The sequence below is a fragment of the Mandrillus leucophaeus genome, unplaced genomic scaffold, assembly GCF_000951045.1.
Source record: "Mandrillus leucophaeus isolate KB7577 unplaced genomic scaffold, Mleu.le_1.0 Scaffold720, whole genome shotgun sequence".
NCBI lineage: Eukaryota > Metazoa > Chordata > Mammalia > Primates > Cercopithecidae > Mandrillus > Mandrillus leucophaeus.
In genome coordinates this window covers 470,185-488,443 of record NW_012107809.1, presented here as the reverse complement: position 1 = coordinate 488,443, position 18,259 = coordinate 470,185, and the positions used below count along the sequence as shown (strand labels likewise).

Sequence of the window (18,259 nt, the reverse complement as noted above, 5' to 3'; positions counted from 1 at the left end):
AAAAAACTCTTAACAAGCCAGTTGCTTTCTTAACAGTAAGAAAGACATTACAGATGTTTTAAAAATCATTAATTTAGGACATAGCAGTTTTTAAAAAGTAGTATGAAAGCTATTAAAAAAATGAAGAGCAGAATACATGTAATGAGTATGTTTGTTATATCCAAGGTCTGCCACAGCTGATGGTGAATACAGCTGTATCTTGAGGTTTGAGGTTTCCTCAGAACGCAGGAGATGGTTAAGAGTTGGCCTTTGAACTCAGTGGGCGTAGTTCTAAATCCTGTTTCCACTACTTACTTGGTGTGTGAATTTGAGCAAGTGGCTTAAACTCTGAGCTTCAGCTTCCTAATCTATAAACCAAGGATTATAATACTACATCTGATACCTACTTCATAGGGTTTTTGAGTTTTATGAGATGATTCGTGTAAAGCATGTAGCACAGTTACTGGAAATTGCCAAGTGCTCACAAAATGTTTGATACTACTATTATTAACGTGTCTCATACACAAAAATGCTTTATTATTAGAAATTAGGTCCCCCCCCCCAACAGTATTTAGGTGATTTCACAGATCATCTTTAAAGATATTTTGGATAGTATATACTTATATTAAATATAACAAATGAAAAGTTAATGGCAGTACTTCACTAGGCTGTTTTGTATTTTTAGGCTTGTAACTTAATACAGGCATATGGCTAAGTGCTTTGGGTGCATTGGTTTTATAAGATTGCCTTTTACAGATGAAAGGAACAAGTAAATACATATATTTTAATCTTTTAAAGTTTATCTTTTATGCTGATTTGTTTATATCAGGTTTGCTTAAAGCAAGACACACAAACTCTCTTCTGATACCGCTGTCAACCACACAACTTTAAATTGCTACCTTCACTATGTGATAAGACTCATTGGTTCTGTTCTGGAGCCAAGGATTCACCAATGCTGCTTTAAAGTGAGATATCAGGCAGGCAGTATTGTTTATCTTTCACACAACTATGGGATAGCAAATTGATAATTAAAAAACAAAACAAAACAAGTTCTTTTATTTAAGGAAGACAAAAAGTCAGCTGTACATTCAGCTAATACTTAAATGGCAACTTGACGTGTTTTCTACAGTCCTTGTCTTATAGTAGCTTGCAATATAGTAGGAACATAAGATATAAGCAAACAGTTACAAAGTAAGGCAGCCCGTATGATGTGTCATTTGGTAGAAATAGTTAAGCACTACAGTAATTCAGGGGAGGAAGAGATTGCTTTCAGCTAGAGTACTTCATTCACTTGTAACCTGGTTGTACAACTGGGATGTACCTATGCATGACTCGTGTCTTTTTTGGAAGGCTGCTTCAGCTGGGTGGCCATAGCCAGTTGCCTCTCTTCTCTATTGGTGGCTCTTTTCACCCCTTACAATCTCTTCATTCTCCCCGTGTTTAGGACCCCACTGCTGTCAAAAAGCTTTCTGCTCTTAAGCACAGTTTTCATCCCTTTTTAAGCGCTGATCCAAAATAGTGACATGGTGGTGGGACTGAAAGTAGCAAGTAGATGGGCAGAAGAAAGGGAAACTGGGTGCAGAATCAGTAATCTTATTTTCTGTTGTAGAAATTGCCCTTTTGATAGCAGCATGGGTGACGAGTAATGAAAAGGAGAACCCTCTGTTCCTGTGAAATCCACAAATGTATGGTCCCGCCCTTCCCCATATTCTACCTCCCCGTACCCTCTCATCTCCGGGAATTTTGGTTCCACACACCATCCGGTCCCCACTCTCCCATCCCCCACCATCTCCTTTGTTCCAGAGCCGAGCTGCAGTTCTGAATCTCTTGGCTGTTTGAAATCTTGTCTTTCAGGCTGTTAGAGCCCCTCTTCCAACTTGTAGGAATCACCTCCATGATGAAGAACTGACATAGCTCCGTTGAGCTTTTCTGTTACTCCCTCCAGGCCTTTAGTAGGCCCCAATGTATACTTGATGTTTTTAGGAGAATCAGGAGTCCATTCATGTAATTGCCTGTGGCAGATTGCTCATATATAACATTTAACTTTGGCATTACTGTTTTACTATTACTTTTAGTACTATATGCTTGAAAGGTTTGTTTCTGAGAGAAAATATGTTTCAAGTTTTAAACAGTGAGCTGTTCTAAATCAGCCATCTATATTAGTAATGGACTTAGAGTCAGAAGGTTAGAGTTCAGTTCTAGCTCTCTCAATTATTAGATGTGTGACCATGTGTGTCATCACTTGGCCTGTGTTGGCCTAGGTTGTTTGTATAGAATGTAGAGATAATAGATACCTTTCAAAGATAGTTGTTGGGGGTTAAATGAGAATGTATGTAAAAATGTATAGTAAAATATAAAGCCCCATAGTCCCAAAGGGTTGTGGCTTTTTTGTGTGTGTTAATAATGACTGTGTTAGGTAAAACAACAAGTTCCTGCCCTCTAAGAACTCATCATCCAGAGAATAAGATGAACATGGACAATTATGGGACATGATAAATCCTATGACAAATATAAGTATAGGTGATCAAGGAGCACAAAGAAGAGCAGCTCTAGTCTGGAAATGGGTGGATAGAGAAAACTTCATGAAGGAGGGAGTTTCTTATCTGAGTCTTAAAGAAGAGCAAACCTGGCAAAGAAAGAAGAAAGGAAAGACATTCCACATTGAAGGAGAGGCAGTGGGGCCTGGGGGAATATTGTACAGAAAGCTGCAAATATGGCTGCAAGTATGACTAGACCATAAACTATCTGTGGTACCTAATCTGATTATTAGGACCACATATCTTATTTTGAAGAGGCGGTGTTACTGCACAATGTTTTACAACTCTAGAAACAGGTTTGGTCTGAAACTTGGTTTGACTATTTACGAATCGTTTATACCTAATTAAGAACCCCACTTCCATAAACTTTTAGATTCAATATGATGATAAAAGTATCTACTTAAAAGGGTTATTGCAATGATCATTTGAAATAATGTTTGCAAATCTCCTGGTATTTAATGAACACTTAATAAATGTTAGCAGTTTTCATGGCTATCCTGAAAGTTCTTAGGGCCATTCTTTCCCTCTCAGTATTATGTAATCTACTGTTCTAGGCTAACACTTTAGTTAGCAATGTTTTGTTAATAAATACCAATGCTTGTTTATTATAATGGAATCATAGAAACAGTTTAAATGAAATTATTCTTTGGAGTGGGGGACAGAGTCTCACTCTGTCTCCCAGGCTGGAGCACAGTCTTGGCTCACTGCAGCCTCTGTCTCCTGGGTTCAAGAGATTCTCCTGCCTCACCCTCCCGAATAGCAGGGATTACAGGCATGTACCACCATGCCTGGCTAATTTTTGTATTGTAGAGACAGGGTTTCATCATGTTGGCCAGGCTGGTCTCGAACTCCTGACCTCCGGTGATCCACCTGCCCCAGTCTCCCAAAGTGCTAGGATTACAGACATGAGCCGCCACACCCGGCCCAGTTTAAATGAATTTAAAAAGTGATCTAGTTCAATTTTATTGTTTTAGTTGTTAAGATGCAAGGACTATTCAACACACAAATCAATAAATGTGCTACCTCACATCAGTAGAATCAAGGTCAAAAGCCATATGATCTTTTTAATAGATGCTAAAAAGCATTTAATAAATTCAGCATCCCTTCATGATAAAAACCTTCAACAAATTGGATATATAAGGAGCATACTTCAACACAATAAAGGCCATATATGACAAGCCCAAAAGCCATGTGTTTCATGCCGAATGGGGAAAAATGGAAAGCCTTTCCACTAAGATCTGAGAAAAGACAAGGATGCCCACTTTGACCACTTTTATTCAGCGTAATGCCAGAACTCCTAGCCAGAATAATTAAGCAAAAGAAATAAATGCATTCAAATTGAAAAGGAAGAAGTCAAATTATCTTTGGTTGAAGAGGACATGATCTTATGTTTAGAAAAACCTAGACTTCACCAAAAAACTCATAGAACTGATAAATGAATTTAGTAAAGTTGCAGGATACAAAATCAACCTACAAAAGTCAGTAGCATCTCTATATATTAGCAGAGATCACTCTGAAAAAGAAATCAAGAAAGGAATCTTCTTTACAATAGGTACCAAAAAATATACCTAGAAATGAATTTAACCAAGGAGGTGAAAAATCTCTACAAAGAAAAGTATAAAACACTGATTAAAGAAATTGAAGAGGATTCACAAAAAAGGAAAGATATGCTTATGGACTGGAGGAATTCATCTTGTTAAAATGTCTTTACTACCTAAAGTGATCTACAGATTTAATACAATCTCTATCAGAATACTAATTATATCCTTCACAGAAATAGAAAAAAAATCCTAAAATTTGTATGGAACCACAAAAGACCACAAACATCTATAGCAATCTTGAGCAAAAAGAACAAAGCTGGAGGCATCACACTACCTGAATTCAAATAATATTACAAAGCTGTAATAACCAAAACATCATGGTACTGGCATAAAAACAGACACAGGTACCAATGGAACAGAATAGAGAACCCAGAAATAAATCCATACACTTCCAGCCAACTCATTTTCAACAAAGGCACCCAGAATGTACCTTGAGGAAAGAATGGTCTCTTTAATAAATGGTGCTAGGAAAACTGGATATCTCTGTGCAGAAGAATGAATCTAAATCTCCACCATATGCAGAAATCAACTCAAAATGGATTAAAGACTTAAATGTAAGATCTGAAAATATTAGAAAACATTGAGGAAAGGCTTCAGGGCATTAGTCTGTGCAAGAAGTTTTTGGGGTTAAGACCTCAAAAGCATGGGCAACAAAAGCAAAAACAGACAAATGGGATTGTATCAAGCTAAAAATCTTCTGCATGGTAAAGGAAACAGTGAAGTGAAGAAACAACCTGTGGGATGGGAGAAGATTTGCAAACTATCCTTCTGACAAGAGATTAATAACCAGAATATATAAGGAACTCAAACAGCTCAATAGCAGAAAAACAATCTGAGTAAAAAATGGGCAAAAGACCTGAGTAGGCGTAAAGACATACCAGTGGCCCACAGGTATACGAAAAAATACTCAACATCACTAATCATCAGGGAAATGCAAATCCAAACTACAATGAGATATCATCACACCCCAGTTTGAATGGCTTTTACCAAAAGACAAAAAATTACAAATGCTTTCAAAAGAGTGGAGAAAGGGAAATTCTTATATGCAGTTTGTGGGAATGTAAAGTAGTACAACTGTTATGGGAAATAGTATGGAGGTTTCTCAAAAAAATTAAAAATAGAACTAGCATATAATTCAGCAGTTTCACTGCTGAATATATGTCTAAAAGAAAGGAAATCGTTATTTCAAATGATACCTACGCTCTGATGTTTACTGCAGCACTATTCACAATAGGCAAGATGTGGAATCAACCTGAGTGTCCATCATCAGGTGGATGGATAAAGAAAATCCATCCATCAGGTGGATGGATAAAGAACAATGGAATATTATTCAGCCATAAAAAAGAACAAAATCCTGTTATTTGCAGCAACATGGAACTGAAGATCATTATGTTAAGTGAAATAAACCAGGCACAGAAAGACAAATATCACATGTTATCACTCAGATGTAGGAGCTAAAAAAGTGGATTTTATGGAAGTAGAGAGTAGAATGGTGGTTACTAGAGACTGGGAAGGGAAGAGGGGAATGAAGAGAAGTTGGTTAATGGGTACAAAAATACAGTTAGGTAGAAGGAGTAAGTTCTAGTATTTGATAGTAAAGTAGGGAAATTAAAGTTAAGAATAATTTATTGTGTATTTCCAAATAGCTGGAAGATAATTATAGTGGTTCCAACACAGAAAAGTTGGTGATGGATATCTCAGTTACCCTGATTTGATCATCACACATTGTATACGTGTATCAAAATAACCATATGTACTCCCAAAATAAGTATAATATCAATTTTAAAAACATAATCTGAGCTGTAGTTAAATAATGTGGCTATGATATTATCCTGAATCAGTGGCACAGCTGGGGGTACAATCGGGTCTGTTTCCATTCCAGAGTTTTTTTCATTAGTCTTAGAAATAACTGCCAAAAATTGCTTTGAGACACTGACCTATAGCACTGGCCACAATTTCAAGCAGAAGCAATGTAAGTTAACATTTTAGAAACTGGCATTTCTGTAGCTCTGCAGATTGGGAAAGATACCTTTAAAAGGAATGGTGTATCTCTCTGCGTGCCCTCTGATGGAAGTGCTGTTTAGCAACAGTGTGTGTAAAAGACCAGTGAGAGGCAGGTAATAAGGAACCAGATAATTCTTAAACGAGTAACTTTTTTACCATCAAGAATTTCTTACGTAACCAAAAATCACTTGTACCCCAAAAGCTATTGAAATTTTTAATGTTGAAAAACAATTCCTTATACATACAAATCCCTGTTTCTGTTTGTCTCACCACCAAAATGTAAAAATATATTTTCGTAAGACTTATTAATTAAACATGTTCTACTTCATTCAACAGCATCCAACAAATCATTTGCTGAGTGCCTTTATACCAAGTGCTGGGGTTAAAGTGATGAGCAGAAGACTTATACTTTATTGAAATAAAGCAGTTGTTGAAGTAATAATCATACAAATAAGTAGTTATAGTTATTTAAATGCTATGCATAAAATCTACTAAGGGATTAATAATCAGGGGCCAGGTGTGGTGGCTCATGCCTGTAATCTCAGCACTTTGAGAGGCCGAGGAATTCAGATCAGCCTATGCAACACAGCAGGACCCCGTCCCTATAAAAAAGGAAGAAAAAAAGGTTATATAGTAATGTTCAGAAAGGCTCACTTAAAGAGTTAAAGTTTTAGCTGAGATAGGAAGGTTTAATGAAACAAAAAGGTGGAGGGATAGAGAAAAGGAGCTTATACTCAGCAAACAGCACGTACAGAGGCCGTGAAGAAGGACATAGTATGATCTATCCTAAGAATTGAAAGACAACTAGAGTATTTGGAACAGAGAAAGCTAATAAAAAATGCAAATCCCAGTCATGAGAAGAGAAGTGAAGGTGTTTACTAAGTATCACCAAGGAAACCACAGCAAAAGGAGAAGTGAATCTCCCCCCAAAATAAACTGTGCTGTTAGAATTTTGTTTTAAAGATTCGTTGTCAAGAACACTACAATTTTTAATTTGCTAAGTAGAGTATTACTAAGATTTGGGCAGTTTTAATGTATTCTTTTTCATTTGATTTTTATTCCTTTCTATACTGACTTACTGGAAATTGAGGGATGACTTTGATGTGCTGAAGTGTTTAGATCAGTAATTTTCACTGTTGAGCGGTCACAGAAAGAGAGAATCTTATCTTGTTTTCTTGGCTGGGGATTTTGTGTGGGTGTCTGAGGTGCAGCTGCACCATGAGTTTCTTGGCAGTCAGGACAGGGCACTTCTCAATGCAGTTCATCTTGAATAGGAAGAAACTTAAGAGTAAAAAGTCTACTTTGAATGCACTAACTTCAGTGGAAAACACCCAGGGCCTGAACCTTCCGCTGACATCCTGTTATTTGGTTAAATGGATACAGCAGCCTCAGACCCATGTCCAGGTTTTATGGTAGGAACACATGAAGGAGAGAACAGTGAAAGCTTTGTTTCAGTATAAAACTACCAGTTACCACATCTAGTTTTTAAATGTTTTTGGTTTTTGTTTGTGGTCTATTTAAGTTTTTTCTCTAAAGAACACTTAATAAAAAAGGCAGATTGATGGAAACCTAACTTTGCTTGCAAGTGTGAATTCATAGTTTTATGTAGCTTCTCAGAAAGATTTTTTCAGATTTATTTATATACAGATAGATTCCCAGATCTGCTTTTATTGCTCACGTTTTCTTCAGTCTCCTTTGACCTCTTCTGTAGTCTATAAGCATCATGTTTTCCAAAACCCTCAAATTAAATGCAGACAGTATAGAACTTCTCATTTTTAAGCACACTTGCATCCTTCCCTTTGCATAAACTCATCGTTACCCTTCATAAGCAGAAACCTTTGAGCTGCATCCAGTGCTTAACTGCTTGTTTATATCTGTACTGTTTTTTAGTATTACTACTTTCAGAGTAGTATAAAGTCTTGTTCTTTGGACAGTGTCCCTGAGTTCAAATCCAGTCCTGCTACTTACTTTGTTGGTTCCATTAGTTTTTTTAGTTTTTAACTTCTAAAATAAAGATAAATATGTTAGAACCTCATAAGTTTTTTTTAAGATGTAAGAAAATGCATACAAAGGACTTAATTTAAAATAAATATTCAGGAGAAGAGATGCTAGTTATCGTTTTATTCTTGATTTAAGTCCAGTCTTCTAGAATCTATTAATAGCTGTCTTTCTGGTTGATGTCATTTAGTCTAAAGATCGTCTATATGCTGATGACTTCCCACTAATACTTCTGTTCCTAACCTCACTTTTTCCTAAGCTCCAGACTTGCAGGTCTGACTGCTACTATATTATCTACACTTAAATGTCAGATGCATACTTCAAATATAACATGTCTTAAAACAACTTTTGATCTCTATCACCCGCCCCTGCTCGTTTCCCCAATCTTTTCCTCCCCATTCTTTTCTATCTCAGTTAATGGTAGCACCCTTTGTACTTCTGGCTTTTGTTTAGCTACCAGCCCCTGTCCATTTAATCAGCACATCTTAATAGCATTATCTCCAGAATATATCCTGAATCTGACTCCTTGTTGTCATCTTATCTACTACCATCATAGTCTAAGACAATAATCCTTTCCTGTCCTAGGCAATTTTGTAATGAATGATCTTCTTATTTCTCTGTATTTCACGATAAGACTGGACCATTTTTAGTCTTACCTTGAACAATCCATTCTCTACTTTGAAGAACAATATTCTAAAAAAAGATTATTCCCCTTCTTTTTATTGAAATTAGAAAACTATCCAGAGTTCTTGAAAGCCTTTCATGACCTAGCTCCTCTCTGACTTTCTGCTAGTCTCTCAAACCCTGCTAGTTCATTCCATCTGAAGGTTCTTCTTACTAACCTTTTCCTCTCTTTGGGATATTTTTCACCCATGTCTTCACAATGTGGCTCCTTGCAATTTTTAGGTCTCAGATGTCAACTCCTTAGAGAGACTTACCCTGACATCTTTCCTCCTTTTCTTAAGTTAATCACTATCTGAAATTTCCCTTCCTCTTCCTTCTTTCATAAAGTGCCCCTCCCCAAACCCAAAGGAATTTAATTTCCATACAAGAACTTTATCCATTTTATTCACTGCCATATGCCCAGTGCTTAGAATGGAATCTGGTATTCAGAATGTTTTCAGTATTACAATACTATATGGGTGGATGGCTAGATGAAAGAATGAACAAGTATGTATCTGGTAATTTTTCTACAACCAGAGAAATGATAGATTATTTCATCCTTACAAACTTTGTATAGGTGTTTTTTTTAGAATTAATTATGCCAATCTTTGTCCTAATTGCTTTTATCTATCACTTCTGTTTTTGATTGTAAGGCTTTCTTCTCTCATAGAGTGCTGGATACAATTTTAGTACTTAATGTTAATTAAATTGAAAATGCAATCTAACATCTTTATATTCTCTGAAATTATAGAATATGTATTTCTGAAAGCAGATGTGTTTAAAATACGCATTCCCCTTTTATCTCCTGCAGTTCATAATTGGACCCTTGAAGACACTCTTCAGTGGTTGATAGAGTTTGTTGAACTACCCCAATATGAGAAGAATTTTAGAGACAACAATGTCAAAGGAACGACACTTCCCAGGTGAGTCTTTGTTATGCAAATGTATTTTCCTCTCAGGGAGAGTTATATGCTAGATGTCTTTTCCCATACTGAATCTACAAGTTACTTCCATGACTGAGGGCACAAAGGAAATATAAATGTATCCATTCTTTAATCTTTCTAAATTATGCATTTTCAAGTTTTAATCAATTTTTCTTGTCTAAATAATCAGGCTCTTGAAAAAAATTATTTCCAAGGAACATGATTTTGAGTTTCAGATGGTGGGTCAACTATATTATTTGTAAATAACATCAAGGGTCAACTTTTGACCGATCTAAGAAAAACTTTTTTATTTGATACTGATTCATTGTTGTGAACACACCTACTTGAATGGATTGATGTGCATCTCTTTCTTGTGACATTTTAAATGACAATAACCATTGAGTTATGGTGTCTATACGTTATACCTGAATTTTAAAAATGAAACTAATAAAAAATAGCAGCCATTTAAAAATGTATGTTACATACAAGTACTTTATATTATCTCATTTAACCCTCATGATTAAAATGAGCTATATATTGTCCTTCCTATTTTACAGGTTAAAAAAACCAAGTCAGAGACAAGTTAAACATTTCGCCCAAGGCAGCATTTAAACCCAGATAGATTTGATAGCAAAGTCTAGGTTGCCAGTTTTTCCCTTAGATGTCTGAATCCAGTTGTTTTCTAAATTTTATTTTCTAAATTATATCTAAATTGTATCATTTGCAAATACCAAATAATATAATTTAGAAATTATAATTTCTAATTAATTTAATTAACTTAATAATTTTGAAGGATTTAAAAGTCAAAATTTGCAATAATTCTACCAGAATTTTTTACCCTTACAAGATTGCTTCTTAAGTTTTATTTTTCCCTGGATGATTTCCTACATCAAAAAAGACTCTAATCAGTTATTACAATCTGATCATTATATGTAATGAAATACATACATTGTGTTCCTAGTCAACTTCCTTACGTGCCCTATTTAGATAAGTATCCTTTGTTGCTTTGAGTTTTGTATTTTGGATCAAGTTGAAAGTTTTCAAATCTCTCTTAAATGTATTCTGAACACCAACATGAATATTTCTGATTTTATTATATACATGACTAGAATGATGAAATTATGGGGATTAGAGTCAATTTGATAAGTACTTCCTGAATATCTTTCATGTTCATAGTACAACTAGATGTTCGAAAGAAGACAAAAATCAAATAAAATATAGTTCTTTTAATTAAAACAAGTTCTTAAAACAGAGTCAAACCTTAAAATAAAATTAGAGTTTTTTAGTTTATATATGTTGCCCTGGGTATGAGGAACAATAGGAATTTCCTTGTTGCCTTTTGAGAAACTTCTTTATATAACAACAATATGAAATAAAATAGGCTAATCTGTGTTTTGACAATCAATGTTATAGCTACATCATTTCTTTTGGTTAAGTAAAGATGATCAGAGATGCTTCCAATTCTGGTAAAATTGTGACATCACACACTTGTCAAGATAACTCCTTAAACAGTGAACATGTTACTATAGAAAAACATTAAAAGCTCAGTTTTCAGGTCAGCCCATTGGAACCTTTTTTAGGGGAGGAGAAAGGAAAACAATAAACTCTTTCTTAAGCCTCCGTTATGTAGTCATGGAAATTAGATGAGTCAGCTTAAAGGAGCAATATCTATTAATTTCAATTATTATGTAAGTTCCAGAGCTCTTTGTATGGTATCTGTAGACATAAGATATAGTTAGAAGAATGTATAAGAAAATGTATTACGTATTCTAGATAGTTGGCCTACAACAGTCCATTATGATGTTTCTTTTCTGTGACGTTAAAACCCTTTACATCTGCTAAAGGTAGCCAAAACTATGTTTTATGTTGACTGTAGTGGTGATCTTAAACCTTTCACTGTGTTTTCTACTCTGTAATTGTTACTACCAAACATTATACTAAGGCTCTCTTCACCCGACACATACCACCTGATTGCTTTCAGGCCTATGTGGCCTTCCCTGATACCCTCACCCACTCAGGTGGAATCATTTTTACCTCTGGACTCATATTGAATCTTGCATAAAATTTTGTTATATATTTTCTTTTTTACTACATCTCATTGTCTTTCTTAGCCTATTGATAGTTTGCTATTAATTCATGCATCCATCCATCCATCCATTCATTCAGCTATTATACAAACATTTATCAAGCTTCTACTTTTGGCAAGTACGACATTAGGCTTTGGGGATACAGAGATAAGACATAGGCCTTGCCTTTGTTTGATAAGTGTCATGTTAAAGGTGTAAGGGAAGCATTATAGGAAAGTACCTGTGAAGATAAAGGAAGGCATTTTAGAGAGGGAATGTTAGAGTTCTTTGCTCTTTAAGGTTTTATAGAAGCCTCATAGGAGTTCCTGTAATTTCTCCATACTTAGAGAGTACTGATACCTTTCTCTACAAAACGTAGTGTTTCAGAGTAGTCTTTGGAATCATACGTATTTGGGTTTGAATCCTTGCCTTACCTATTACTAATTATGTAACCTTAGGCAAGTTAATCTCTCACAAGTATCTTCAGCTATAAAATGGAAGTGCTGTTATAAGGTTTTCTTGACTATGAAGCCATTGGTACAGGACCCAGCATATATTATATGTCTGTATTTATTGTCATTGTTATTATTATTAGACTTTCTGTAATGAAATCTTTACTAGCATCATACTTGGTTGTTAAGAAATCTTAGTTGAGTACTGGGCTGCTTGTATTTATAGTCCATAATAAAGTGATTTTATTTCCTTATTTTACCTGTGCCCCCTACATGCTTTCTTCATAGCTAATAAAATGGTTTAGTACTTCTTATTATATAAATTCCTTTACCCACCTGCCTCAATCCGTGAAGGCTTTTTATTTCCCACTTGTGACTTCAATGTACTTTGTTCAATTTTTAAACAGTTTAAACATTAGAATGTTAAAGATACAGATTTTTTGATACTTTAAAAAAGAATCAATATGCTCTAAATTGAAAACTGTTTTTTAAAGTGTGCTGTAGATGTTAAATTATTTACGGTTTTATTATCCTTTGTGAAAGGACAATAAATGACAGAAGTAATTAATGATTATAAAATATTTTCAACTTTAGACTGGGCGCGGTGGCTCACGCCTGTAGTCTCAGCACTTTGGGAGGCCGAGGCGGGTGGAACGCGAGGTCAGGAGATCGAGACCATTCTGGCCAACATGGTGAAACCCCATCTCTACTAAAAATACAAAAAATTACCCAGGCGTGGTGGCGGGTGCCTGTAGTCCCAACTCCTTGGGAGGCTGAGGCAGGAGAACCGCTTGAACCCGGGAGGCAGAGGTTGCAGAGAGCCAAGATCAAACCACTGCAGTCCATCCTAGGTGACAGAGTGAGACTCTTTCAAAAAAAAAAATTTTTTTTTTCAACTTTATAAATTTCTAAATCATAGTAAGTCATAACAGAAAGTAACCTTAGAAAATAAAAACTTTTTCAGTGTAGCTACTAAATGATTAACATACAGGAGTCTTTCTGTAGCTAAGTTTGCTCTGAAGAGGTTTTTGAAACGTGTAACAAATTATTAAATCGCACAGGGATGAGCTCCAGCAGTCATCATCAGTAATATGTAAAGTATTAAATGTGTTGCTCAAATATTTAAATTTATGTACTAGAAATATTTTCATTTAATATATATATATATGTTTTTCAAATAAACAGGATAGCAGTGCACGAACCTTCATTTATGATCTCCCAGTTGAAAATCAGTGACCGGAGTCACAGACAAAAACTTCAGCTCAAGGCATTGGATGTGGTTTTGTTTGGACCTCTAACACGTTAGTATTCTCTCTCACTCAGAGGATGATGTAAAATAATATCCTGATCATCTCTGTGTTATTTAAGGAAAGAAAAAAATAAGATAGTAGGCCTCTAAGAAGAATCATCTATTAGCTGTGAAAGAAGTATAATACTTTCTTAAAAGATTTATAGGATGGGATTTTCTGTCACTGAAACATGAGTGTGAAATTTTCAAAGCTGGTTACTAATGTAAGAAGTTGTATATAAAAAAACTATATTTAGCAGTTAATTTAGAATTTTGAGGTTTAAAACTTTGGATCTTTGGAGCAGTTTTAATGTTGCTGTTACTGTAATTGGATATTCACTGAGGAATCTCTTAAAAAATAACACAATCTAACCATCTTGATGGCATGAAGCAATAGAGCCTAACAGTTTCACTAAGTACTAAGAAAAGGGTTTTTTAGATATAGATGGAAAGCAAAGACTCACTTGAAGCTTTATAAATTAACGAACTATACTGGCAGGAGCAGGAAGTAGGCAATGTTATTTGATTGTTTTGAAGAGAAACATTTGAGAAAGTGTTATGCAATATCTGTAAAGAAAATAAACCTTGTATTTATTTACTTTGACAGGAATATTTTTTTCCCCAGAAGAGAAGTTTAATATGTTTGTTTTATTTAATTTCAAATGTTTCAGAAAGCTTTGGGAGAAAGTGTTTGAAAAGTACACCTTTTAAAGGAATTATTTTTTTAAGTCAAAAAAGAATAACAAAATTAATACAAGAAAAATGGCTTCCACAAGTTATAAAGTAGGAAACTAATGTTTATTCTCCCTGAATTCTTGGAGTTAGATTTTCAGGTTTCTATGATACCATCTTGGGAATGGCCCTTCTAAAAAAGGGTAACTAGAATTGGTTGAATAGATTTCATGACTTTACTGGTGGTTCTTTTTTGGCTTGGACTAAAAGAGCAGCTGGTGAAACAGCTGGAACTCCCCTTATGAGAGTTGGTGGAAATGCACTGTTGGTGGAAATTACAAACCCTAGGAAACAGAACACTACTGAAATGCCGAGCGTTCCATAGAGATGATGCCCTTTCCAACCTTTTCCTTGTCCTCACTTCCAGACTGAATCCATTGGGGGATTGTCTTCTGTGGGATTCTGTCCAATTTTTCTCATGTGAGTGGTTGGTAAAAATAGGAATTAAAGTATAGAATTTGTTTCTATTTACAACTTGATCAGGAATATTCATATTTTATTAATCTTGGAACTAACACCTTTCTAAGCTCCAAAAATTATATTACCAAGTCATTTGAAAAGAAATCAAACTAGTGGCAAAAAAGATTGTAAACAAATATTTAAGTAAACCATTTTAAAAAGTTAATGATTTTAAATGTTTGTCTTAGAATGATTATTTGAGTGAATGTGCCCCATAGTGAGAACACTTATGTTAGATTTATTTTAAAAACCAACATTGTGAAATGAACAGAGATACATTTTAAAGGAGTTTTTTTTTTTTTTTTTAAATCTTTTCTAGTCTAGTGCTTATTATTGAGTGTGGGACCTTATTTATCTATTTATTGTTATTTATGGTCAGAGAATAGAGCTCATAGTTGAAGGAGAACCTGAGTTGAACATCTCAGTGTGAAGCAGAAATAAAAAATGCTTTTGAGATTGTAGCTTTCAGCAGTACCTTTCTTCCACTACAGGTGGAAGGGTGAGGGTGTGCACTCTGGCAATATGGAGAACTGAGTCTCCGATGTAGAGCATGCTACATATCATACTACACAAACATAGCCAAACCCCAGACTTGTCAGCCTAGGAACTTGGGATTTCTGTAGAATTCTTTATGTCACCACACTTCAAAATATGTTTCTGCTGGAGGCCTGGCCATTTAGGCAGTTTTTCACTGTGAGCTGTATCTCTTTGGAGCATTATGATAATATATTAGCTATCATTGTGTCTCTGTTCCAGAGAGCCCCGTGAAAATTAGTGTGTACTGACTGGGCTGAATTAGGAAATTTGAATAGTGATTTCTGTGTTTTGTATCACCGAAGGCAGTAGGCCCTGGCTCCTCCCTTGTTGTTTTAGACATACGGCTGGGGGTTAGCATCATGCCAGTAACCCCTGTATCTCTGGCATATAGACACCTAAAATTGAGTAATTGTTATTACTATTTAACCCAGGCTTTTATCAGCCTTACCACTAGCCACTCTTTGGGCTGGATAGTTCCTGGATAAATCTTTGTTATCAGCAGGGGGGACACAGGGAGGAGGTTGTCTTGTGCACTGTAGGATGTTCGGCAGTACTTCTGGCATCTGCCCACCAGAGATGCCAGTAACCACTCCTCAAAGTTGAGACAACCCAAAATTGTCCAGTGTCTGCTAGGGGTGGGTGAGGAATTACCACCAGCCTTGAGAACCACTGATTAACCTAACCTAATTAGTTATATGGCTACCTCCTTGGGGAAAATACGTTTTGGTGAGTGATCAGGTTTGTAAGTGTGTCAAAAACGTGACGGCTGTCTGGCTTCACTGAAGGAAGGGAGTTGGGATGATGGTGGTGATACTTTTGATGGCTCCCTTCACCCCACAGAGGACCATTCTGGCAGCATATGATTGGAGGTGCGATTGCTTTTTCAAGGGTCCCCATGACTTTGGCCACTCCGTCTACCACCAGCAGGGGCATGGTGTGTCCTTATGAGTTTACCTCTACCCTTCTATAAGTCTAGTATATCAAAGAGTTATAAGAAGCACAGTCATTATTTGAAGAAAGAATTTTTAAAAGGCTAGAGCTTGTGCATAGGAAAGAGATCTCCACTTTTTGGTTTTATTTTAGATAACTACTTAAAAAATGTCTTTTTGTATTGAGGTCCTGTCCTATTCAAAGATTAATTTAACCGTCTGTAATTCTCTTAATAGGCCCACCTCATAACTGGATGAAAGATTTTATCCTCACAGTTTCTATAGTAATTGGTGTTGGAGGGTGCTGGTTTGCTTATACGCAGAATAAGACATCAAAAGAACATGTTGCAAAAATGATGAAAGATTTAGAGAGCCTACAAACTGCAGAGCAAAGTCTAATGGACTTACAAGAGAGGTAAGTTCAGAAAAATCATAACTCATGTTATGTATGTAGGCAAATACAATTTGTAAAAAAAGTAATATGGGCATGTGCTTAAACACTTATATTTAGGTTATTATACACATCAGGAATATATGCATATTTGATTTCACATTTTTTTAGAAAAGTATATTTTTATAATTACAGATTTATTATAAATGTGTGTACTTGAGAATAAATGACTAGAAGAACAGTGGAGGTAAGTCAAATATAGTGGGATTAGATGTGTAGCTAAGTTTTATTTTTAACTTGATTTAAATAATTATGAATTTTTAAAAAACTTTTTGCGGAAGAGTATATCCCTGTTTTCCCTGTCTTTTGAGCCCAGGATAACCAAAATAGCTGTATAGTAAGTTGCCTGATATTTTTATTAGCCAAACTTAGGGCTAATGAAAAATGCTATGATTTCTGATTGAAATATGTATTTAATTGCTTGACACAGTATTTATTATTTTGTAAAAAATAAAACTTTGGAAATTTTTGTGAGGAATTTTTATTTTTATTGTTCTATAAGGCTTGAAAAGGCACAGGAAGAAAACAGAAATGTTGCTGTAGAAAAGCAAAATTTAGAGCGCAAAATGATGGATGAAATCAATTACGCAAAGGAGGAGGCTTGTCGGCTGAGAGAGCTAAGGGAGGGAGCTGAATGTGAATTGAGTAGACGTCAGTATGCAGAACAGGAATTGGAACAGGTATTTACATTAAAAAAAAGTCACTTGTGAAGATGTTAACATTGCCACTCTGAGGAGGCAGGTCCTGTTTTTCTTCAGTTTCCTACATTTAGTTCCATTGTCTACTGTTCCTCAGTTGATAAAAGAATCATTTATGTTGTTAGCATTGATCAAAGTTCATATAGCAAAATAACACAGTAACTGAAAGATAAAGTTGCCATCATGTTCACTCATTCATGAAATCTTATCTCTTGCCATGTTCATTGTCTTGAGTAAATTTAAGGTGTTTAACATCTGTAATATGTTTAAGTTTCTGACTGTAATGTAGTAAGATAAAGTATATCTAGGTTTGAACTTCTCTGCAAAGGTAAAGGATCTCTATTAAACATCCATTTGAATCCTGTTAAATAGTTTTAGAACATAATCTGCTAAAAATTCTGAAGCTCCTTTCCAATACCTGCTTCTCCTGTTCAGTTACTTAAGATAGAATATAGGCATTTAGGCATTGCACAGAGTCCTTTGGAGAGGGTGAGGTGCTGGGAGAATTTAATTATAGGCAGATGCATTAGTTTCCTGTTCCTGCTGTTTAAAAAAAAAAAAAAAGCCACAAACTTAGTGGTTTAAATAAACATAAATTCATCATCGTAAAGTTCTGGAGGTCAGAGTGAGCTGAGGCGAGCCTGCAGGACTGTGTTCCCTCTGCAGACTGTAGGGGAGGATGTGTGCTTCCTTGCCTCCTCCATTGGTAAAGCCCACCCACGTTTCTCAGCTCATGGCCCCTTCCTCTGTCTTCAAAGTATGTCATTCCAGCCTCTACTTCTGTGGTCCCATCTCCTCCTTCTGACTTTGATGATTTTGTTACTGATAATGAAACTGAAGAACAAAATGAGGATTATAAAACTTGCTCAAAATTAGAGGTGACTCAGTTATAAAGCAGGGGCAAGAACTTAGGTATTCTGCCTCCACTTCATTTTATGCACT

The 18,259-nt window shown here is 35.4% G+C and overlaps 1 protein-coding gene across 1 annotated transcript in view; it reads left to right on the top strand.

The window, feature by feature from the left end:
• STIM2 (stromal interaction molecule 2) overlaps nucleotides 1-18,259 on the top strand; it is a 178,652-nt gene that overhangs the window by 137,075 nt on the left and 23,318 nt on the right. The window contains exons 5-8 of the mRNA XM_011965342.1: nucleotides 9,594-9,705; nucleotides 13,409-13,524; nucleotides 16,406-16,583; nucleotides 17,122-17,299. Coding sequence (XP_011820732.1) covers nucleotides 9,594-9,705; nucleotides 13,409-13,524; nucleotides 16,406-16,583; nucleotides 17,122-17,299 — 584 coding nt within the window. The remainder of the gene's footprint in view (nucleotides 1-9,593; nucleotides 9,706-13,408; nucleotides 13,525-16,405; nucleotides 16,584-17,121; nucleotides 17,300-18,259) is intronic.